This window comes from Perissodus microlepis, chromosome 20 (assembly GCF_051167445.1).
Source record: "Perissodus microlepis isolate ML-2025 ecotype Zambia chromosome 20, ASM5116744v1, whole genome shotgun sequence".
NCBI lineage: Eukaryota > Metazoa > Chordata > Actinopteri > Cichliformes > Cichlidae > Perissodus > Perissodus microlepis.
In genome coordinates this window covers 28,768,553-28,794,183 of record NC_140480.1, presented here as the reverse complement: position 1 = coordinate 28,794,183, position 25,631 = coordinate 28,768,553, and the positions used below count along the sequence as shown (strand labels likewise).

Here is a 25,631-nt window from a genome sequence, read left to right as displayed (position 1 = left end):
CCAAAGAAACTTTCAAAGGGCTGGAATAACCTTGTGTGAGGACAAAAGACATTAAAATCTATGAGCAGGGAGCTGTGCCTATGCACAAAGAGAAAGCAGATGTCAAAAAGACAGCCCTTTAAAACTACAAATCTCAAGCTCTATTTCTGTGCGTGCATGTGTGTCTGTGTGTGCGTGTGCATGTATTTGTGTGTCCTTGCCCTTGGATAAGTCCTGAAGATGAAAAGAACTCTCATAAGAATAAGCACCTGCGAGTATAACACATACAGCCGCACAGGTACATAAACAGCCATACATATAATTTTTGCTTTTAAGAAAATAAGGATAGATAAACACAGAAAAAGAAAAGGCAAGATAAAAGGCAGACAGAAAGGCAACAAACATTTAAGGATGTGCAGGCATTTGGTGGGCCAAGCACAGTGGGGAGCCTATTGAAGGTTTATTCTCATTTTTTCTGAGTCCACACAAAACCAAAGTAGAGTAGAACAGCTGCTTCTCATGCAACACCTCGTTCTATCTTGTACAAGATAAAAATTTAAATTTATCAGAGGTCCTATCCATCTCTCAAGAATCCCGCTATTACCACTTCAACTTAAATGTTAAATGTTAAAAAACAGCATGCCAGAGTCAAGTGTATTCTTATTCTGCTGCAATTTAGTGATCATGATGTGCTTTGGAGAATACAGAACAGGTTTTTCACTTTGTAACTGCCTTGCCACTGGCACAGATGACAATGTCTTATTAAGCCGTTTTAAACTGTCTGAGCTGTTAACTTTGAATTTTAAGTATACTTCTACAGTCTCAGCTGAGCGCCTCATGACCCTCTGTGAAAGAACTGTGACAAGATGCAAGACACACCTTGCAACGGAAGCTGATAATTACATATTGATCGACCGCTGGATCTGTGTGGGCAGGTAGGAAGGACAGACGAGGGATTATAGGTACTGACCTCAGTGATGCGTGGGTTGGTACACTTCACATTCTTGCTGGACAGGTTCAGCCAGCGGGTTGTGTAAGGGTTGATGGGGGGGCAGTGGTGCCTCAGTGTACACCTTCCCTCACCACTGCACCAGCCACACTGGAATTTCCTCTCTGCCTTTAGACACATGCCGCAGCTGTCCCGCTGGGCTGCACACTTGTACAAATGCACTATGGGGTGACATGGGCAATACAGTGAACATACCAATAAGTATTGCTGTTATTGTTAAAAGGAAAACTGATAGATAGTCTGTATGAGTAAAATATTTTTCAAATTTCTTAAATACTCTACAAATGATTTGACATGAATACATACAAATGCTTTTGTGACCTCTCACAAAAAATGGAATATTTGCACCAACAAAAATATCCCAAAATGACAGTGTCCATCCTATTTTCTAGAAGATATTGACATCAGCATCCTTTGTCCTTACCTTTAATATTTTCTGGGTTGTCAATAATAAAGTTGCCGTTCCACACCACTGAGAAATCCACAGGAAGCTCACTGATTTTCATTCCTTCATACAGATACTAGAGGCCACAGAGTGATGAAGAGGGAGAAAGATAAAGATTGGGATAGAAGCAGATAAGATAGGAGGATTTCAATGGGAAGTCTGGGAATTCGAATCCCCGTGAACCCTAGTGGAGACAGTACTGTGCCCTTCCAATATTACCCCATACTTACATCATCTCAGTATCTGTGGAGCTGACAAAGTGAAAAGCCACAAGATATGGGACAGCTGGGCAGGAGCTTGAGCTTCCCTCTGGCCTTTATTGATGCTGTGCTTAACTGCCTCCCATGCGCTTAATTCTAGCCTGACTTTCATTGCCCAAGTGTGTTTTTGTGTTTGTGTTTGTGTTTGTGTGTGTGCAGGAGAGAGCGAAAGACTGGAAAGTAAAACATGCATGCCTGTGGTACCTCTGGGAATATACTACAGAAGTCAGCAGTATATTGACTTCTGAAGGCAGACTCGTGCTACAGTCTTCTTCTGTATAATTATCTATGATGATGGCTACTATTTCTCCACTGACTAAATAACATACACACACACAAGCATACACATGGTATGGGATTCAGGCTATTATCTGTTTTTGTATACAGTATTTAAAATGTGTGCGTAATTATATAATGGAGAATTACAGACAAATCAAATTACACATCATCAATTGCACTCATATTGTCTCAATGTGAAAAGGCACCGCACAACCTACCGAACTGTTCTGGCACTGTACACTGGAGCTGTTGAAGCGGAGGGCAGTGACTCGGTGGCTGACCCCCTGGATGTGCAGGACGCACTCATAGCCCCGCTGACCAGACTGGGGCTGTGGCAGATTCTTGGCCTTCAGGGTTATAGGCTTCACCTCACCTGCTGGGATCAGAATTTCCTCAGAGCGCACTAGCTGGGGACAGTCCTGGAAGGATAAAGCAGAGAGGGTCCACAAAAAAGAAAAATGTTCCACTTTCATGTTTAGCAAGACAAGGAGAACAAAAGAACTTTGCAATAATGGTGAAAAAGGAGGATGATTATAAGTAGGAAACACAATATGTGGAATTAATGTGGAAATTAATTCTAAGTTAGAATTTATAACTGATTTCTGTGACCTTGGAAAGCTACGAGCTGCGTTGAAATACACATTCTCAAGAGAGGAATTATGAAACTGCTCAATTCGTCAAAACTGAGAATGGTATCAGTAGTCAGTGGTTTAAAGTATTCAGTAATAATGGAGGTCATTGCTATTTGAAACAGTCTGAGAAAACTGCCTTTATGGCTTTACACAATGAAGCTTCACTCTTAATGGCCTTTAGCTTTGTGAATCTTTACATCTCAAGTCAATTAAAGCATAGATACAATATCATAATGCGATATTCAAATATACCTTTAGATTGTAGGGTTGCTAAAATAAAATAGCTGTTACTGATGTCATAGAGAAAGGCTGGTCTTAATTCATAATTGTGAGTACTGCATCTAATCTTACCACTGAAGCTATGTGTGACATGCACAGCAAATACACATGAACTGAGGCAATGCAAGAGGGCTGCTCATATATGTACAGAAGAGGGATTATTAACAAGTTTCTTTTAATACAAGTGAATGGGTTTAAATGAATAAAGGCAAACACTTAAAATCCCAGTAGTGTAAATGTGCATAGCTAGTGACATAGTGATCATTATTGATGTGGTCAAAATGATCTTGTGTCATTGTTAAGACATGTTAAGCTCAGTAACTCCAAGGATAATAGACTGTTAATTGCTATTGCAGAGAACAAGAGCTCTGAATGAGTAGCACCACTTCAGAAATAGAAAAGCTTAGATGGCTGTCTTTCTGAAGACATGCCCCGAGGCTGACACAGAGCTGAAATGCAGTGCAGGAGGCAGGTAGAAAGAAACCAAGTGCAAATATGCACAAGGAAGGGTGAAAGAGAGAGAGGAAAAGATGGATTAGGTTATAAGTCCGTGTGTCTGTGCATGTGTGTTCCACCAACCTCAGAAGCGTTGACCCGTCCCTCCTGGAAGGAACAGCTGGAGGGGTCATGGGTGCACAAGTTGCGGTATTTGCACCAGTGGCACCGGAAGGCACTGTTCACACATGACAGACACCTGCAGGAACACACAAACACACACATGCACACACACTGAGTGAAAGGGGGGAAAAAAAGAACAGTGCAGTCAAGGATGGACAACGAGTTTGCCAAAGTAGGGGGAAGTGCCACATAGGAAATGAGTTCATGTCCCAAGTGGGCACCTGCTGTTGTTGTGCCCTTGTGGTTGGCACAGTACCTAATAGCTGCTAGGCCAAATTCTCCCTGCATACATTTTCCTCTACCATATATTAATATGTGTGACATGTGTGAATAGGACACCAGAATCACAATAAGAAAGAGAGAGATGGAGAGGTGGAGTGTTATACTAGTAAGATAGCAGTAATGAGGATAAACGTGCACTTTCCAACACTGTATATAGAAACTATATAGATGAACAGAAGGTGAGATGAGTCAAAACAAGAATGGCCAAAGAAAACAAGTTGATGGGAAAATACTAGGTACAAGACATGCTATTCTGCATGTTACCAAAGCAAACCAAAGCAAGCACAGCACTCACTTTTAATAGACTGTGATGGGACTTTACTGTGCTATGTATTTTTGAGCAGTTGTTAAAAAGGGGTGGGCTGGGGGGGTTGTCACAACTGGTTCTCTCTTTCGTTGTCTCCTTTTTGCACATATGCTCATTGTGAAATATTATCACTGAGGCAAAAATCATCAGAGTGATCTCTGTCAAGAAGCCTAATTTGAATGAATCGGGCTGATTCACTATCAGGAATATACAGGGAACGGTATGTGCAATAAGAGGGAAGTAACATAGGAGGTGGCATTACTGAAAGGATGGTGTATGCCCTTTTCAAATGTATGCATATTTCTTCGCGCGTGTGGCTGTGTGCACTCTGTTTGTCATCAATGATTAACTGAGCTGATGTGAGAGTTGGTAATTGCATTCTGTGCTACTCAGGCAAGGTTCTCAAACAGCAATATGAAGAGAAAGGAGACAAAACACAAAGAGAGAGATGCAGAGTAACACTGCCTGCTTTTATCTAGCAAAGGAGACAATGGCTAAAACATTTTGTTTTAATGTCAAGGGGAGAGTCAAAGAATAATTTGACATGGTAGGATTCCTGAACCCCTGTGATACCCTTTCTCAACTACTCTCAATTCAGTGATACTCCCAAGTCAATGAGGCCTTTGAATCTCACACAAACAGAATCTGCCACACTGGAATGAAGCAAGCAATTGCAAAGGCACCGCAGACACTAAGATCTCCAATCCAGGGATTCAATTCAACATCACTCAATCAGGGACAGACATGGCATGAAAATGGGCATGAAATCCCCACAGAAGGCCTGTTAGGCAGAAAGCAGAGTGTTTTGTAGTTCAGCATGTTTGAAAAGAATGCTTCATTAACAACACAACACAGATTCTTCCTGTGTGGACCGCGGGGAACAGCAAGCGATCAGATAACATTAATTTTTACAGGGGATATTTTTAGGGGACTGGGGCAGGCTAACGTTCAAGACAAATAGTGATTAAAATCCCACAGCACTGATTCGGTGGTTTCGGGCAGCAGGTCTGAGCATTGTTCTTGTCAAAAAAAGAAAATGAATGGACTCAGAGAGCGATACTCACAGTTGGTGGACACTGCAGTTGTAAAATTTGACCTCTGTGCTGATAAGCATCTGACCGGTCTCCTTAGAATTCAGCCTCAGTTCAACGCCTGACCAATCTGAAAGGGAGGAGACACGACATCAACCTTTATTTAATCTTTTACTGTTACAGAGCAGTGAATATGTTCGCATTGTTTGCGTAGTTGTGAACAGCAGACTGATTTTAGTTTTAGGCTTATTAATATTTTTGAAACAAAGGTTGTTAGCACACATACACACATCACTTAGAAAGGTATTTCTTGTGTAGTATTGCATATATTTAAATATGTAACATGAAGGAGTACTGCTTGCATTGAGCCCGTGAAAATTAAATACCTGAATTTCAATCTCATACAGAACCATTTAATCAGATGCAAATTTATTTACCTTCACTTTGCTGAACAGAGCTCTGACTGTGTTTTGTAAAAAAAAAAAAAAGCCACATTATCTCTCTCTATCAGAACACCAGCTCCATAAATATGTGCAAGTGTCTGTTTGTATGTGTCGAGCAGCCTGAATTTCAGATGACATTCAGTGAGTAGGAGGGCTGACTGACCCTTAGTGCTCTGTTCTCTCCACAGCACCTGTTGGGAATCAGGATTTGTTTCACACAAGTCTCTATAGCAGGCACATAACAGACTTCTACTAGTACATATTTGTCTCACAGGATCTGATAAAGTCATATAGAGGTCATATCTGCACAAAACTTCATCTAAGACCATTTTATTTAGTGGACAAGGGTGCCAGCTATTTTCTTTAACGAGTTCAGTGTCTTCACAGTTTATCCTGACCTCTTCTCCTGCCCCTTCACATAATTGTATTTTAATTTGGCCTCTCTCCTGTATTTTCCATCAGTCTCCACCTTCCAAGTCTTGATCTCCCCTCCCCCTCTTCCTTTCTCCTTTCTTTCCTCTGTTCTCCTCAGATCAAGTCACCACGGCACAATCAGTGTTGATGTGCAACAGACAGAAAGACTTGCTAGGGGGACAGGTGACGGAGGTCAGGAGGAGGTGGCCTCAGGGGAAAGCATGTGAAGTAAAAACGAAGGTATAAACAGCTGGATGGATAGCTTGATGGATGGAGGAAGGTCTTACAGGGGGGATTGGCTGACATTTACCTGGGGGAGAACATTCATATTAGTGCCTGATGCACTTGTCCCCATGGGAGTTCTGGGCAAACAGGTCTGTCATTTACTCACAGGAAAGAGGATTACCAACTCCCCAAAACACACATTGACTTCCATACACTGCATATTATATATTATTCAGGCAGTTTAGTTTTGTTATCCTGCAGCCATCTTTCCTTGCAAACAAGAGGCATTTATTGTCAAACAACAGATGTTAATATTCACAATGATATACACATTTGCAAATAAATGAATGCCTGAGCCAGAGTGATATATTTGTGCCCTGTATTTACAATAGAAGTTCATGAGATTTCCAACAATCATATAAGAGAGGTTATTGGCATACCTTTACACCAGATCTAAAAGCAGTCTTCCTTGTTTATTCCAAAGAAGGTGTCATGTGACATGCTTGTTTTGTGGAGTTCAATAAAATTAGCCAATTTCAAACTTTCACATTCATCAGGTACCAGTGGCGGTAAAGAGCAAACACACTGTCTATGCCTTGGCTATGCAAAGACTGGAATCCATCAAATCAACTTACTCCCTCTAATTGATCCCTGACTGAAGAGTAGACCATAGGGAATGGTCTACTGTTAGACCATGGACTAGTGTTAGACCATCCCCTATTATGCAAATCTAAGGCCAGACATTAAGTGCAACATAGCTGGACCACAGGCCAGGGGATCTAATTTGGATCCTCAAGCAGATTTAAAGTAGCCGGGGTCATGTGTTAGCACAGTTCACAGCAAAACAACCTGAATCCTGTGGGTGCTTGTTATTTAGACAGCCCCTGAATAAACTGGGAGTGCTGGATCACTAAATATGTTTCAGAGTTTGTACACGTGCAGCTGAACAGTTAGCCCAGAGATTTGTAAATGAGAGGGAGGGACAAATCAGAATCCAGCAAAGGCTGTGTTTTGATGAGCGTATTGTTGACTGCACAGGAAAATAAGCATTTTCACAACTAAGCCATTCATCAGCTTGCATTGCATACATGGTAATATATGTGTGTCTGTTTTCTGTATCTACCTTGGTCAGTGGGGATGAGGGGGACATCTTTAGCAGCAGGAGATTTGCAAAGTATCTGGTTGCCATTGACCTGGCCCTCTACTTCTGTCAAGTTGCCAAATGAGCAGGTGATGCCGGCAGAAAGGTCTGGAACGTCGCTCACCTTCACTAGCAGCTGCAGATGGTGTGAGACATGACAATGTTCTTAGTAATGAAGTTTGTTGTACACATCTTTTTGAGAATGGATCTAAATGGACACTAACACTAATGAAAACAAATAAAAAATTGGTAAAAATTCCCTAAAACTTCCCCATACCTTGAGCTGATTTAGAAGACTAATGCGTGATACATCAGATAAATAGGGGAAAACACATAACCAACATTAACAGTTGCATCTTTGATAAACAAGACATGAAAATCTGAGATGAAATTATAAAAGGAGACAGTGGCTTAAATTCAGCAGCTCTAGTCAGGATGAGAAAAGAAAACACTGCTGTTGGCAAAGCTGTCCGTCCACTTTGCCAAGAACCGTTTCTGCATCTTAAAAACAGCATAATAAGGGAAAAAAGGTTTATTTAGAAGCTAATCTTATTTGTTTCTAGAAGGCATCATTCCAGAGGTAAATATCATGACCCACTCAGAAGCAGTAGAAGCTACATGGAGGAAAAAAATGGCAAAAAAATATCACATGGCAAATTCTACTTTTTCTTTTACCTTTCTTTAGTATTTAGAAGGTGAGACAGATACAGGAAAAAAAATACACACACAGAGACACTCACATATGAGATGCACTACACAAGTGCCGATGCACATAAAGGCGATTGAAGTCATTCTCTGGAGAGCAGTGACACTGTGGCTGGAGCATTCAGCTGCTGTTCCTATAAATAAATGTATTCTGTGCAGGGTGTGTGATCTGGCTCTCTAGCCAAGAGAGGCAGTCTGGATAATTATCACCATGGCATTTCACAGCCTTGTTCCATTAGCTGTTATTTTTGGGCCATACCGTTTGAAGTTTCTCTTTGTTTTATCTGCCTCTCACTAAACACCGCAGGGCTACTGGGACAGGCAAGGCAGCTGAGCAGCTTAACTGTAGGTCTTTTAAGAGATGCTGACTGTCTCAGTGGCTGACTACACTGCCTCCCTCGTTAGCTGGCTTGTTCTGTTACCCATCAAGAGGATGGATGATTTCTTTTATTTTTTTTCTGCTGAGGACCTCTTGTCTTTCCCTGTTTTACTTTCACCATGTTTGTGTTGCTTCACTCTGAGGTGTCAGAGAGATCCTTGATTACAGCAATCACAGCAATCAATGTCTTTTGTTCAATGCAGAATTCCCTGAGTAACCTCTCTTACAATAATTAGCTCTCATCGTCCTCAGACACACATATACAGATAAACACTCAAAAATTGCTTATGCAGAAATTGTCTCACACACAAAAACACAGACACAGTAAGCCATTACACAAAATAAGCTTGTTTCTGAGAGTTAAGATTTTGCTCTTTTCATTTGCTGGCTTCCTTTCACCACGATGGTAGTGGGGGTTTTTGCTGCTTGGCAGTCACCATAATTGGTTGCAGATTTCAGCAAAGGTAATTTCATTGTTTTCACTGCCTTTTCTATCTGTCCTGGTGCCCACTTCAAGAAGCTGCGTTGTCATGGTGATAGCAGTCTACCCCTGTGGAATTTGCGAACTGTGTGAATTTGAGTGTTTTGTGGTTGGTCAGATGACCCCGTTTCTGATATGACAGCAAAACGGGGGGGTTGGTGAAACTGTTAAAATGTAATAAACTGCTGTTTGCAAAGTGGACAACGGGGGCAAGGTATGCTGAGCATTGGCTTGAGGGTGAGATATAATGTGGTGCAGAGTGAGTCAGTGCAAGAGCCAACTGCATGTTAACAAGATTGTTATTTTTTTATGTTTAACCACATAAATTAAAAGGTCAGCTCACCAAAATACATGGAAGAAAATGTGTTGTCAATTAATCTATAAAGAGGTCTGGAGAGGCGTGCTAAAGAGATCTTCTTGGTTCTTGGTTTTTTACTTGCAATAAAATCCCAAGAAATCATTTAAAAATCTGTAATGCAGCTACTCTCAGCTTAAAGATTCACATTTTAGTCCACTTAAATTGTTCTGAACAGCACAAAAGTATTTCATGTATCCTAATACATCTATAAGTCAGTGTCTTACATCTCATACCATTTCAAACCAAAGACATTTTTTCTGAACAGGCTGAAAGATGTGCATAAAATGACCCATTAACAGTGTGGATTGTGCATAGATGTACAACAATCTCCAGAATCTGGACAGGCAGATCCTTTCACTGTTGATCTTTGTGTGCTTTTACTGAATCCATGTAGAAATACTGTACTGTACTCAACTGCACTCGAACAACTTTAACGCCTACACACCCACCCACACAAACATGTCTTGGCACACATATTGACTGCTCTGTAAAAAGTGAGCATATGTATGCTGAAACGCCCACATAAAGCCCTTATGAACCTTCCCATCTAATGTTTATGCATCAACCAAACTCAAGACTAGATGAACAGCTATGTGGGATCGTTTAAAAACTTCTGCTTTTGTTGCGTGGGTTGGAAATACGTAGATAGCAGCTAATTTTTCATTTTTGACTTTGCAAGCAGTGGTTGATATTGCAGGTATGTTGTATACTGTGTGTAGGATTATGCATATGTGTGAGCGAGTGCGTGTTTGTTTGTGTGCAGACTTACATGTACGCTAGGTTCTGAGACTGCAATGCTGTCTGGATACACGGTTGCCTTCACACACTGATTGAGCGAAGCAGCAAAACGGTACGGCTCATCCGCACGTTCACATCGATTCCTTTGAGAGCATCTGAACAGAGAGGAGAAAGGACCGAGATAGAAAGAAGTTACTGATATTTGCTTTTCAATGCCATCAGTGATATTATATAGCACTGAAAAAAAATATGCGCGTCGGATATGATAGGAAATAGAGGAAAAACAACTTATTCCATGAATAAAAAGTTACAAGAAAAAAAAAAGTGCAGCCAAAGTGATGTGGAATGAAAATATGTGAAAATGAAACTCAAACAACAGTGTTACAATTATAATGTAACAATTATGACTGGAGGGCAAATGAGAAATTGTGACAATTTTAAACTCCTTCCAAAAACAGAAGGAAGAAAGGAAGCGTGAGGATTGTCAAAGATGGTGAACACTGTGTAGGGAAAGGAATATTAAACAATGCTGTAACAGAAATAAAACAAATATCCCGCAGCAGTGCTGTAGGGAGATGTAACACTCTCACTGTCTCAACACATTAATAGCCGACTTTTGTCACCAGCCACTATATGGGCACTTACGAGTCCATAATCATCCACCTTTCGATGTTTCCCATGCTTGTTTTAGGACATCTGAACAGATCAGTAACAACCTACAAAAAAAAAAAAAATCACACCAAACTCTTGGGGCTTCTTTGCTCACTTTTCCTTGTTTTGTGCTTTTCTGTGTTAGTCATCCAGATTTGTTTATTTTGTGATGATCAAGGCTGTAAATGTGACATGCTCTACATTCTGGCTACAAGTTATGTTGCTGTTAACAGACTGTGTTTCTCTCTTGTTCCGCTTAACAGATGGCAGGCTGAAAAATTATTTTAAACATTTTTGCTGTCTTATTGGATTGGTTAAAAACACCAGTTACAAAATAGCTCATTCTCAAAGATATCTTATGAAACTCACATCATTAATAACAGCTGATCTCTATTATAAACATGTAGGTGACTGGCTATGCATTCCCAATAAACTGCAGCGACAAGTGGTGGCACAGAAGTGGATGCACAACACAGCTAGATTGCTTCCTTCAATCTCAGCATAACTCTGTAGATGTAACTAGTACAAATTACAAGGCGTTCTCTCATAAGAGATCTTAATGGTCAGACTGCGTATCAAGTATCACAAGAAACTGCCACATCTCTCATTAAAACTGTGCCACCTCCCACCACTTATTAAAACTGTGCGGTCTCTCCATCCCATTACACCAAAGCCTCTCTATCCTCGTCCAACCCAGTTATAGTGTCTGGCTAACTGGCTGACTGGTCACAGTAGCTCTAATTGGACACTAAAGGGTCAGCTGCTGTCCATGGTGCTGATGTGCCACTACAAGCTCTGCTATTCTCTCCTGGTTGCTCTGTGCGTGTGTGTGTTGTGTGTTGCACTGTGTGCTCCGCGCCGTATCATGCTTCTTAACCACATACTCTCACATATACTGACTCTAAGCTACATCTTCATCCACAGCCTCTGTGTGCAATTATGTTGTCAGAAGTCCACACTACTAGGCACACCAAGACACACACACACACACACACACACACACACACACACACACTAATATTCCAAGCACTCCCTAGGGAATTTAGAGAGCAGAAAAGTGTGGAATTATTATAGTAGTGAGAAATCTCCCACTGGGAAAGGAGGGTCACTGCAGCACTTTTTGATGATGATCACCTGCTTTTCCCCTTCACTACTTTGGTAACTATACTTTAACTTTTTAATATTGATGGTTTTTTTGTTACTTTACCTTTTCATTTTACACATTTGACCCCACCGCTGGTTCATTTGCCTCGGTCTTTCTCTTCCCCGCCGTCTCTCTCGCTATTATCGGCCCAAGAAACTCCTTTTTGTCTTATTCTAATACAAGTTGAAATTAGTACACCTTTCTTAGGCAAGGTATTACTCTGCCTGCAATTTGGTGATTCTTTTACATTCACAATGGCAGGAGAAAATGATACTTAATGTGCTTTCAGGTGTGGGCTGCGGCACGATGTTTTATGCATGTCTCCAAGCTGTATGGGTACAGATGCAAAAACCTGGGCAGTCATTAACTGACAAAAAGCTCTGCATTGATTTTCCTCAATGTGAATCTCTCTCTCTTTTTTTTTTTTTTTTTTTTTTTAAATAAAATTCATTTCAGTGGGGTGAAGTAAGATGAGAGCGCAGCAAGGGGGTGAGGCAGCGGGGGTGGAAGGCGTGCAGGATGGCAGCTGTTGCCATGGTTTCAGGAGATGGCCATTATCTCTGTGTAGTTAGAAGCTGACCCCTTGCCTCTCTCATTAGCTGAAGTGCATGCCACTGAGTGTTGACTACAGTCCTGCCTTCCTCATATTCCCCCTTCTGACCTCCTGCCTTGTAGATCTCCCTTTTTCTCCTGTCAGTCAGTAGTTTCACTCATGCTTAGTGTCCCATCACTTCATACCACAAGTGTTCTCTAATGCACATCTTCCGTATGCAAAGATGGGCATTACAAATATGTTTACCTTTTTCAATTTCCTGTAATAAGCAACTGAAAACTATTTTTATTCCAGCCAGAGCTAGAGGCGTCAGATTTTGGTTAGGCTCCTTAAGCCCTGTCCAGGGTGCTGAAGTAGCTGCATGCACCATCATTAGCTCTCTCTGGTATCTACAAGTCTTCTGCAGAATACAAAATAAGTTGTGAGTGGCAGTCCCATTTTGTGCAACCATGGGAGGTGAGTTGCTAAAATGCACCCCTAAAATTGAGTGGAGAATATTGTTTACTACTGTAGCAGTGTGTTCGGGCTACACAGTTGTTCAGGGTGTAAATCTGACATAGTATATGCAATCTAATTCACTTTTAGAAACTTATATCTAATGTACAGTGTAAGGTGTAGTGTTGGCCGAGGAAGCAATTTCTATAATTGGTAAGGGTTAGGATAGCAGAGGCCAGAAATTGGGGTCCATTCCACCAATGTCTGCATCTTATTCTGTTGCCTTGGAGAGGAAATTACACCGTCATCTCTTCTCCACCTTGTCTTGACAGACACACAGACGCACGACTGGTACAGAGCATCATCCCTGCATACAAACTAAAACAGACACATAAGAGGGCATGGCCACATACAAATCCTGTATACTCAAACCCTCTGGAAATTACATATGCATAATAGCATACAGTGCCTCGCACTTAATCTTTCACACATTTAATAGACAGTATCGAATAATAACATAAACACACGTATGCACACACTCTGGTGTGAGCCAGGCCACCGGGAAAGATTGCTGTTCTTCCATCCCTCCTCCCTTTCCCCTACAACATCTTCAGTGTGAAGACCTGTCTGATTGTAGCTCTTGCTGTGAGCACCGTGTTTAAAAACAGGAGGAGAGAACAGAGGGGGAGCCACTTTAAAATCACCTTCCCGTTCCACCTCCCCTCATGAGAGACAGACGACATAACGCTGCGGAATTTAAAAGCACAACAGGCATGCTTTGGTGGCAGGGCAGGGGGATTGGGGAAAGGAGTACAGCGGGAAGCTATAAAGGATGTACAGAGAGACTTAACTGGATGTATATTGAATATTTGATGAGCTTAACAAAGCTTTACTAGTTTTAAGTGGCAACCCATAATGTTAGAGAATTGCTGGCAGGATTTGATTTGAATGGGAGCCTAGACTGGGGACTGTGTGCTTCATCAAATAAACTTGTTAATGTAAATGTGCATAAAGGCTGACTGCACTGGGTCTTTGGCTTCTTAATATGAAAAGCAGACTCAATAGGTGAGCAGGGATATGTCAGGCTGTGCTGTACCGTGCTGGGTTCCTCTCTGTGTGACACACACATAGCTGCACACCCCTTCTTCAGTGTTTTATCCTCACTTTAACTTATCCAGTCCATTTGTTTCTTACTGGTCCATTTTTAAAGTATAGGAATACATTTAAACTTCAAGAAGTACTAAAGGAAGTGAAAAGGGAAATAGTAAACTCCTCAGGGCTTTGGCTGACATGTACTTTGAAACCCAGAGTTCATGTCAGGGGTCAAACCAACCACTGTAGCTCTTAGCCTGTCTCCAGTGGTGACTGATAATGTCACAGCAGGGCACTGCCCAAAGGACCCAGAACACATCAAGACCACATCTCATTCAGTGTATCTTGAAGATCTTGAAACTACTGTGGTGTAAATTCAGTGTGTTTATACAAAACAAGAATAGTAGAGCACTCATGGTCAGATGAACAAACATGTCAAGGTTTATGCAAACCCAGAGTGTCCCAGAGAATTTATAAAGAGACCGTTCCTCAGTGCTCAGCATCAAGCTATAGCTTTTCTTGTGTGGGCTGAGCAGAGAGAAAAAGAGGGAAAAAGTCAGTGGAAGCATTGCAGAGACGGAAGCATCTCAAAAAGAAAATCAATGAGCAAGCAAGAGATACACAGTAGGTTGTTAGGATCATTAACTGTATAATATGTTGCCTGCCTACATATACTGTACACACTGGTGCAGTATTTCTGCATGTTGCCAACCTGTATTAGCTCTAGTTGCTAGGAATCTATGGAAATATCGATAGATCTGCATGTTTGTGATCGATATCTCATTAGGCACAATTGGGAAGATGGATGCAGCTTCCCCCTGACTGCTAACTGAGGCTTTGGCTGATGAGTTGGCCATTAGACACACAATCTGACATTCACAATGGACTGAGGCAGCCATTTTCATTGCTAGTCTAATTGGTGTTGCCACTGTGAAATTAGAGGAAATTTTATGGTCGTTGGGTGACACAATTTGCAGCGAAGTAATAAACATGCCACATAAACTAGGGAACAATAGTTCAAGAAATAAGTTTGTGGGGTTTTGTGTGTGTGTCTGTGTGTGTGTTTTAGCAAACATGCATGCAACACCAAATATGACTATTTTCTAGGTTGATGTTTCCTGCTTCAATATATGCTGAGCACCCACAACTTTAAAACCAATGACAGAAAAGTAAATAATACTAATCCTCTTGTTACACTGTAACGCCCAGCTGGAAAGCCTTTGGTAATGATATTTGCATGGGTGTTACCTACTGTTGCAGGCCATTCACAACCCCCAAAGGCAATAATATTCCCAAGGAAGATTATATGGACTATTACATCATAAAAACAGCTTAAAAAGTCAAATTTGATTCCCGAGCATGACCGCCAATCAAACTTCCGAGGTCAAGATTCAAATGAGCAACAACAGGATGCAAAGGAACAAGCCCAGTCCAGAGAGATCCCATTCCCTGAGCCACAGGACTCAATAGATCCACTGCTAGACAGGTAGACAGGCAGGTACCTGACCCAAACTGTTTTGTGGTTTACTGAAACAGATTTGGGTGGATTTGGGTGGATTAGCCACATACAGTCACACACTATAATGCCGTGTAGTAGTGACATATTATTCTACTCAGAATAAAATGCTGACTCATTCTCTGCTGGAGTCTACTATACTTCTACCCTTTAAGCTGTCACCCTCACAACAAACACTCATTTTGACACAGAGAACGGAATTCCTTATGCTTATAATACATTACCGCAACCAGTCACTGATTACAACATTAGTAATACTGCAAACATTATTTAATACTATAATGGTAAAAAATTTAACCTTGAACCTGGTACCCTTTTGGACATAACTCAAACTTGTTACTAATCCTGACAAATCTCAACGAAACCATTCAGCCTCTACCGGAATGTTGGAGTGAGTTGAGAGGATGGAAAGAGAACGGAGTGATATGGGACATTTTGAGATGGAAAAGCCTCTTTTGGGCATGATTAGAGAGCTAATCTAACAGCAGCGAGATGCAGGCTAAGGGAGGGAGAGGGAAGGGGGGCGGGTGGGGAGCATCACCATAACGCCATGTTTTTGGATTGTGGTCAGACGAAGGCTGAACTACCCATTCACAGGACAGCGACTGAAGAGCGCTCGAGATGATGAGCTCCCTTTGAGCAGCAATCAAAATGCTGCTCCGTTTTGTCGGCCGATGAGTGTACGAGAGCATCAAACACTCTCTCCCTCTTTCATTCTTCCCTGCTCATTCTTATCCTCACTCTTTTTTTCCCTTTTTGGTCTTCGTGCATTCAGTGAATGCCTAGCAGCTGCTGGTAATTAAAGGACTTTAGAGTCTCACACCACATTGGATCAGAGGAAGAAGAAAGAGAGTAGAAAGACAGGGAAGACAGAAATGCCACTTCTGGTCATCTCAGTGCCTCCCTCTCCCTCTGCAACATTCTCTCCTCCTCATCATTGCTAGCCAAACTAATGTCTCTCCGTGTTCCTAATTAGCCACCTTAGAATGCCGCACTTCAATGAGCATGCACATGCAAACATAAAGAAAATAGTAGTGGGTTGCGGGGCAGGAGTTGGAGAAGAAAAGAGGATGGATATCGTGGATGACAGCTGTAGAAGGAAGGAGGAGGGTGATCAAAGCAAGGGGTGTTTATATGTGGCAAGCCAACCATCTCTGGAGTGTGGAAGGGCTGATTCCAGAGGGGAGAGTGTCTAAATAGGAGACAGCAGTGAGCCACACTGGGCTGAGGAGATCAGTAGAGTTGAATAGTTTAGAGACTAGCTTTGCTATTTGGGTAGTGGGGAAGATGCAAACATGGAAAGAGGGAAAGATAATTTCCCAAAATCAACAATGGCTTAGACATGGATGACAGAGAATTGGAAAAATTGAGGGAAACGGGGGATGATGGAAGAGAAATCACAGCTGAGGAAAGAAAGAAGGCTGGCAAGAAATTTAATTTCTGGGTGTCTGGGATGAGGGGGGTGCTTCACCAGAAGGGTGCAGCTGCTTTTCCTTAGTGGTATTTGACAAATATCTTCTTTAATTGTCAGTTATATTGTGCATTCATGTCACCACGCTAACTACACTAAAGCCACAAACTGGTTTATAGATAATTGTTATCCTTGTTATCCTATGTTTCATTTAAAATCCTGTACAAATTTCTTGGCTTTCAGTTAATAAGTGGGTGTTTTGATGAAGTAGTCGAAGTGGACAAGATTACATCATCTCCTAAGCACTCAAGCAACACTCATAATTCATTGCAGCTAACAACACGAGATGACATTTTTCTGCTTTTTCTGAGGTTTCCCTGTCCGATGACGTATATATATATATATATATATATATATATATATATATATATGAGCTGCTGTGTTGACAGAGGCGTGTAATTGTGAGTGGTGGCACGTCGGCTTTGTGCATGAAAGAACAGGCTGAATAAGGCAATGCTATGTCAAGACATATTCAAAAAATATTTGCTTCAGTGTTTGTTGCATCTTCTCTTTGTGCCACCTTTGCCAAAAGGTGGAAAAATTGTAAACTTTGTAGAAACTTTTTTGTAACCATCTGTCTTTTTTTTTTTTTTTACCAGGTATTTATGCTGTGTTTATCATGCAGAAGCTGGATATAAACACCAAAACCGATATTTCATGTTAGAACTGTTGCAGAAATCGTAGCTCTTTTAATACATTTGTGGGCGGAACCATATGGAGGCCTGAGAATGCAACAGAGAGAAAAGCTAACCATTCTCCAAGTAACTTTTTTCCTCTCTGCGGCAGCATAGCTAAAGCTGACAGGGGTCCTGCGATACTCTTTGCAGGGTCAGGCAAGAGAAAGGGGGATTAGGATCAGAGACAGGTGGCAAAACCGTTCGCTGTATTGAGAGGACAGATGGCTGATCTTACGCAAATCAGGGTGCTGACCTTTTCTCCCAACAGTACAGTACAGTGATCCACATGAGTGTTTGTGCATGTACATAAAAATCGACCCCATGTGCACTGACACATGCATGTACCCACTCAAACGTAAGCCCTCACATATTTACTCGAGAAGCAATTTAAACACCAAACAACTGTTCCCTCATCACAGCTGGCTTCCAAAAGCCATTCACCTTTAAGGACCAACACCTTTTACATGCAGTGGACTCAGATTCCTATCAACGTGAATTATTCTATCCCCTACCACACCTACACAAAAGCATATGATTAGCAGTCTAGCATGGAAGCTTATGTTGTGGTAAATGATCCCTGTGTGAAGGCACGCAGACTGCACAGAATACAGAGCTTTCGTCAGCCCCTCCTGCTCTTTGCAAGCACATGCTGAATTACCTTGTCGCTAGGCAATTATTTGTCCTGTCCCAGCTTTGGAGTGATGTAAATTACTTTAAGTGCACTTTGCAGGGGCTGCCATCATGATAATGATGATTGCCGCAGTGCTTTGACACACACACAAATATTCAGCTATACCTTTACAGAGTGGGTCTGTATTTAGGGGGGCTTCAAATGGGGACAGTAACTAAGAAAAAGCTCCAATAAAATCTGTGTACTTAAGAAACAAAGCAGGAGAGGGAGTCAGAGCTGAAAATCTTTCAGCTTTTTTTACTGTTCAGCATTGTCTGTATTCCACTCTTTTACATTGTTTCATCTAAATATTCACATGTCAGTTGCTTTTTCAGATGAATACATGCACACGCATATTTTTCCCGCATCCGTTTCTCCCTTCTTCCTGTCATTTTGAAGGTTAATTTTGTTGCAGTAATTATTGAACTCCAGCAGGTGTCACTCATGCTTTCTATGCGTATTCTCAGCGCTTTATAATATGATCTTTAAACTTTCTGATTGATCTCTTTGGTCTGTTGCTGCCTGTCTTTAAATTCCATTCAAACATATATAACATAAATGGCATCATTTCCTGTAAATATCAAGTCATGTCAGAATAAAGCTGCAATGACAATGGCAGCAACAAGAAGCTCTGAGCCATCTCTGAGGCACAATTAGCCATTTTCAGTCAGATGCTGTCTCCTTTCCTTAAACTGTATCTCATCAGAGACAAACATTAGGAAAATAACCTGTCTGCCTTTGCGTGGGCAAAGTGAAGGCCATTTTGAGAGACATCTAACAAAATCTGTCTGAACTGAAAAAACTGAACAAACACAACAAACCACTCTAAATATGGAGCGGTGCATGGTAAACAGCAGACAACTGCCCTCATGTTCTGGATGCACATAACTGGTAGAAAATGGACATATGGATGCAAATAGACATGACAGCTACTCAGGGATACTCACATATTATGAAGAACACACCAACCACAGTGTGGATCCCCAGAGCTCAGACACTCTCCACATGTCCCGTACTGCTCACATGACTCGATGGGAACTTGGGTAACCTGCAAACACATTAAAACGTCATTGTCTCAGTGCAGCCAGAAAAGCGTTACAAAATGTACAACAAAGATCTCTGAGTATGCATGTGTTTGTGTGTGAGCATGCTCAGTCCCACACAGACAGACGCCAGTGAAACTATTAATTATTGTGCAATGTTTTGACACAGTTAATCTATGTTATGAAATGTAATAATGTGACACGCACCATTACCCCTCCATCCCTATTAAACAGTGTTATTGTTTGTTGTGGACCTGTTGCAGAGAATGATGTGCCTCAAAATGTTTGGCTACACTACGCCTCTGTATACTGATGTGTGAGATGCCAACTGCCCAAGCAACTGTTGCCTTTATCTTAAAGCCATAAAAACTACTGAACAGCTGGGATCAGTTGGCAAGACAAATCTGTTTTTCTGCCATCAATGGGTTTTTGTCTGCACCAGGGCATCTGTCCACCTAGGTATGGCCTGTGCAAACACACCAACACATGGAGGAGTGACAGACGTTTTTCTCAAGAGAGCGTTCAAAGTACAACTTGATGACACAAGTGTAAAATGTGTTAGGAAGAGAGTTAGAGTCAAGTGTATTGAAGAGTATAACAAAACTATATCTAAAATAAACAAAGAAAAGATAAACTTTTGAAATTATCAATGTTATTAAAAAAGTAGAGGCCTGCGGCATGACTGTTAAAACTGGAAAGTAGCAATTAAAGCTGTACTGTAAATGTTTTTTTTTTTTTTTTTTTAAATATGACAAGGGAATAAAATTGGTATTTCAGTATTACATGTTGAAAGTGTCAGCAACAATATATATGATTAAGCGCTTCCAGTGGAAACTAAACACACCCCCATACCACACTAACCCACACACACTAACCCACACAGTGCTATTTGAGTAGAGTCGCATAAAAAAATAAAAAAATATATCCTAGTGCTCACTGTATGAACTTGATTTGACTGATATTGTTTTATTCAGGGTTGAGATGTTCCATAACCTATGTAAACACAACACACTAGAGAAGAACAAACTTCACAGCTTGTTTGCCAAAGTGTGCACCACAATCTGGGCCTACGTAACACACACTTATCTCCAGGTAGGTTTTATATACACAAGAGCATGAGTGTTTATGCATCTGAATCTAGTTGTCTGTCTGATGTGGTGCTGCCGTCTTGAACGACCTTCCTTCTATCTGTCTAGCTTGGAGGGCTTCAGAGTGAAAGGTTTCTGTGCACTTGTGTGTGTGTGGGTGTCCGCCTGTAAATGTACATCTACTGTAACATGAAGCCAGAAAACCTCAATACTGCTCAGCAGATGAAAATGGCATGAGAAAAGCGGGGGCTGAATCAGTGAATTTTAGAGTCTGACACAGATTCATTTCCAGTTTTGTATGTCTTTCAATCTCTTGGCAAGTGGCGTGTTGGATGATAAGTGCTAGCTCTGACAGTGTTTGCCCTGTTCAGATGCAAACCTCAGGATCACACCAATGCCTAATAAGTGACTCCTCTGTAAAATGTGATGGATCGAATGAAGGGTGCAAATAGCACCTTTTAAGTGTTTTTTGACCCCATGCATATCACTCACAACTGGGTGATAATAATTGCTGTTAGCACCATGGACTGGAATTAACTGTCAGTTAGAAATAACTGCTGGGTGTTCATCAAAATCCTGTCTTTTATGGTACACAGTGTTGAAAATTTACAAAGAGCTGACAGTAAAATTTGAAACATGCATCTGTTATTGCATGGATTCTGAAAAGTTATAGTCAGCAAACCTGTCAGATGCTGTAAAACCTATGAGCTACACCTGTTCCAGTGTGTATTTTTCTTTCTTTGTTTAGTGCTTGCTACTCGGAAGCTCATCATAGTGTCTGCCTGGTCCTACAGAAAGACAAGCCCAGAGGACAAAGAAAGCCACTGACACGGTGGGAAGTTGACAGTTTGTGTGGCAGTTCCACCATGGACACTCCAGTTAGATTAACCCCCTGTCAACTCAACAAACTCTATTATTGTGTGTGTCTGTGTGTGTGTCTTTCTTAGCTTCAGGACAAACAGGTGGCATGCTGTAATGAGCTGCAGACGAGGTCACATCAGCAGCAGAAGCTGCAACCGATGACAAACAAGCCCACCAGGAACTAGACTTGGCTGAGGAAGTAGCAACTCAGTCTGTGTGTGTATATATCACAAAGCCTCTGAATCTCTCTTAACCAAAGAAAGTCGTCAGATCCTTCTCAAAACATGCACGAGGCTGCTGAAACTTTATACTATTACTTTCACAGAGGCCCAGACCCATGAAAGGGTTACACTGTAGAGACAGCTGTCAGTGGGGGAAAGTCAGAGAATAGTGAGTGGAGCTTAGGGTGTCCCTTATGGAGCAGTGTTTAAAGACTGACAGACACAGAAGGCTGTCAGCTGATACAGTACAGACTGAAGAACAAAAAGGCCAGAGAATAATAAGAAAAGAAGGGGAGGGAGGTAAAGAGAAAACAAAAAGATGAGAAGTGAAAAAAAAAAAACGCACACAAAATAAGAGACTACTCATGTGCACTGTAAATGTGTGTTGTAAATAAATATTGCGCGTCTATGTCGCTGCGAGGGTATTGATGTTTTAGACCAGCATGGGCCAGTAGCACAGAGTGTAGGTGAGGGGAATGTGGTGTGGGAGGGTAGTGGGGGATCACAGCAGCTGTTGCCCAGCACACGCTACAGTCACTCAAAACAGCAGGGCTGCACAATGAAGCCCCTTCTCCAACTGTGAGTCTGTGCGTGTGCGTGTGTGTGTGTGCGCGCGCGTATTTGAATGCACACGTGCACAACGCTGCAACGGATGTGCAGATTGTTGTTGTGTTTTCAAAGAAGACCAAGAGTCCTGCATGTGATCTAATAATGCCTTAAACTTTCTCTTCCTCTAGGTTCCCAGAACACATTCATAGCCACAGCTGACCTATAAGGTAAACTGAACATTGTCAGTAAAGATGCACTGTGCGCTACTTAAATGAATGCTAATAAAATTCCAGCTTAAGATGACCCTAGCAGGGGGTTATTCAACCAAAGCGGCTACAGCAGGGCTGCATACTGGAGCGACCTGGATGACTGACAGTCACAGTCTAAAGTTAAAACAGCTTCTTCTCTTTCAAAGCCTCACGTTGAAAAAAAGACTTCAGCTTTCATTATTATAATAGAAGAGCACTTTTGTTTACTGAAAAGTATAGCTACAGATTTGGCTAGCCTTATTAATGGCCACCCTTAACATCAGGATATCCTTTTATGTAAAAATACTAAATTTTTATTAACCCATCAAATTATACAACTGCAGCGGACTGAGAAGGGCATTATTTTTTAACGTTACCGAACATCTTTTTTGTGAACTGTACTGGGCAACTCTTGCTGCCATTAGAGGCCACTAACATTGTGAACTTTTGTTATGTATGATTATAAAATATAAAATCCAACTATTTTTGCTGCAGTGGCACTCAAGACAAAAAACCTCCCAAAAAACAGACAGTTGATAGTCTGGTGGCACTGAAACAGAAGTAGTGATATTCAGTAAAAGAGGCATTGCTTTTAAGATTACTAAAAAAAAACAAAAACCCAATGTGTTTTCCCAGGCTGTTTGGAGTATAACAGGGGACAGAAACATTTGGATGTGGCACCCAAGTGGGGCTTACAGTGTTTGCTGATTAGAGAGCAGCAGGAACAGTCTCATCTGTTCCACACAATCCGTGACTAAGAATGAATGGTGACTCCATTTCTGCTCTGCTGTCCTGGGTACAAGTCATGCACTGCACCTCCGTGATGGATAGGGAGGCAGTACAGGAGCAGAGTTTGAAGAGAAGATGGAAAAGAAGAGTTTTTTGGGAGGGGGGGTTTAAGATAAAGGAAGACAAAGTAAAGTAGAAACAGCCCATTGCCCTGTGCTCTGATGGGACCAAGTCTCTGTACTGCCAGATGTGCCTCACAAGGCTGAGCAAAAAAGAGAAAGCAACACAAAGAGAAAAATCCCACCATCACCAGTAATGGAGAGGAAGCTATTTTGCAATTGTTACCAAGGTAACAGCCCTGGCTCTGACCTCAGGACCCCCCCCCCACCTTCATCTACCACCACCAATAATCCCTCCAACCTTCGAAACCTTGAGCAGTGCACGGTAAACAGCTGGCACCTCTGGGACTTCCTGCCACCTACACCTCCTTTTAAACATGTAGACACACACACTGGCGGCTCCTCTACACCTTATCCATTTTTAATGAGAGTTAGCCAGGCTGCCACGTCACTGGAATGAGGCACATCGATCATGAACACAATACCCATTCCAGCAGAGAGAATGAGGGTAAGCATGGGAGGGGTGTATCTGAGAGTGTGTGTCTGCTTGTGTGTGTGTTTATGTGTGTAATTGTATGTGTGTGAGTGAGACAGAGAAACAGTTTGAGCCAGCTTAATGACTAAAGCTCAAAAGCAGAGCAAATACTTGTAGCTGAAATAGATGAAAACATATGAAAAATACAGGCTTATGAGTCTTTTACTCTCACAGTGACCCCGCAGCCAGTTTTTCTTGTATTCAGGCTACATACAAGGACATCTCAGCCGTTTTTGCCTGACAGGCCACCCTTTAATCTGCTTTAGTAATCCTGCCGAGGCTCTTCCTTAGGACGGCAGCTATATCTCCTTGCCTCTGTTTCACCCTGTCCTCCTCCCACTGGTCTTCTTGTCCTAAACTCAGGAAAATCTGCCCACTGTACTCTCTAGGCAGAGCCATCTCCTCTAGCTCACTGACATCCACCCACGAGGATTCACATTCTCTCAAGTTTGCATATGAAAAAAAAAAAGGTTCACCCATCCCCTCTGACTTCAACTTGTTTTATAGAAGTTTTTAAGACTGAATATGAGAATAATTTACTTCTTCTGCAGTCTTACACCGAGGTCGGTCAATGGTTCATGTTAATCATCAACATCCATCCTATACATGGCTGGACCTGATAACGGAGGTGAGGGGTTATGCATTATGGCTGTTCCAAGGATAATCAGGCATCAAGACCCTCACCAATTACACCAGCGTGATTAAGGACAAAATGAGGGCATGCTCTTGGATGCTGGGGGTGGACAAGATCTGATCCTTTGGTGGCCTTGAGCTGAGTTGTGCAACGATACCACAACAGCTGGAAGCTTTGATGACAGCTTAAACCCAACATTCCAAGAGCAGATGTGTTAAAGCAATTAGTTACAGCTACAGCTACATATGAATATAATAACGATGCATAATAATACTCCTCATCTTGTGCATTAAAAAACAAATGAAACAAAAAAAAAAAAACCACTAAGAAGATACACTGTAGCTACACACGTGCTGTTCAGTGCTGAAAGGAACTGCTTTTGGTTTTATTGTTACAAATGCTAGAGGGCTTTGTTACAATTCATTTGAGAGACACACATTTTGTGTAGGAATCCAGAATACTGATTTTTTTTTCCACTGTATAACATCTATTAAAAAGCCATCTACAGGATTAATGCAGAGAAGGTTCTGGATACAGGCATAAAAACAGGAAAGATTCAGTGGAAGATGTGGTACTATTTTGTATTAGTGTTTTTATGAAGGTCAGACCCTTTTATACTGGGTGGCTTTCAAACTAACTGTTTTTGAAGTAAACGCAAAAACATTCAGAGTGGGTATTAGTTATTGATTTTAAAACGCTAACCACAGTAGAAAAGACAAAATGAAATGATACAGCGTGCCTCATCTACAAGCAGACATCTTCCATACTCCAGAAATGATTGGGTGTGAAATTGGTAGCTTTTAACCTTTTTTGTCACAGCCAGCGCTCTCAGTGAATCCACTTCCTTATTTATGTGTGTGTACTCACCTACTCAGAGAGAAAATGCTTGCACATACACATTCACTTACTTAACTATTGGATTTTGCCCATGCTCAGAGATTTGAGTGAACTAAAAACTCAAGACATTGCAGCACTACAAAGCTGGATTTAATAATAATAAAAAGATGGATAAAAAAGAGGGACTGGAATCCATACACAACAACAAAGATGGCCATGCTAACTTATTCTGAACTTAAACTAAGCCAAGGTGGATATCAAGACAATGCTGTTGGCTTTTTATATCAAACAGCATCAATATCTATCCCACATTAGGTCTTTAGCCCTCTCATGCCCCTCGGTCCTGGGGAGGCGTGGCCCTTGGCAGCTCATAAGAAGTAACAGACTGGCAGGAGACAAACTGCCAGGCAGGAAAAAAGGGAAGGAGCAGGTCAAGCGTGTGCCTACTGACCGCAGTTTGAACTCTGATGCTGAATGTCTATTATGTGTCAATGCTAACCGAGGAACAATAAGTACATAAGTAAAGTGGTAATAATACAGTTTAATGCTTTCC

The 25,631-nt window shown here is 41.5% G+C and overlaps 1 protein-coding gene across 2 annotated transcripts in view; it reads right to left on the bottom strand.

Moving 5' to 3' along the window:
* The window catches only part of plxna2 (plexin A2), a 157,525-nt gene that overhangs the window by 45,580 nt on the left and 86,314 nt on the right, over window positions 1-25,631 (bottom strand). For both annotated transcript variants that reach the window (XM_084917581.1, XM_084917580.1), the window contains exons 5-12: window positions 19,162-19,262; window positions 10,037-10,160; window positions 7,327-7,480; window positions 5,155-5,251; window positions 3,463-3,577; window positions 2,191-2,391; window positions 1,413-1,509; window positions 950-1,149 (exon numbers count right to left, since the gene is read on the bottom strand). In XM_084917581.1, the coding sequence (XP_084773707.1) occupies window positions 950-1,149; window positions 1,413-1,509; window positions 2,191-2,391; window positions 3,463-3,577; window positions 5,155-5,251; window positions 7,327-7,480; window positions 10,037-10,160; window positions 19,162-19,262 (1,089 nt within the window). The remainder of the gene's footprint in view (window positions 1-949; window positions 1,150-1,412; window positions 1,510-2,190; window positions 2,392-3,462; window positions 3,578-5,154; window positions 5,252-7,326; window positions 7,481-10,036; window positions 10,161-19,161; window positions 19,263-25,631) is intronic.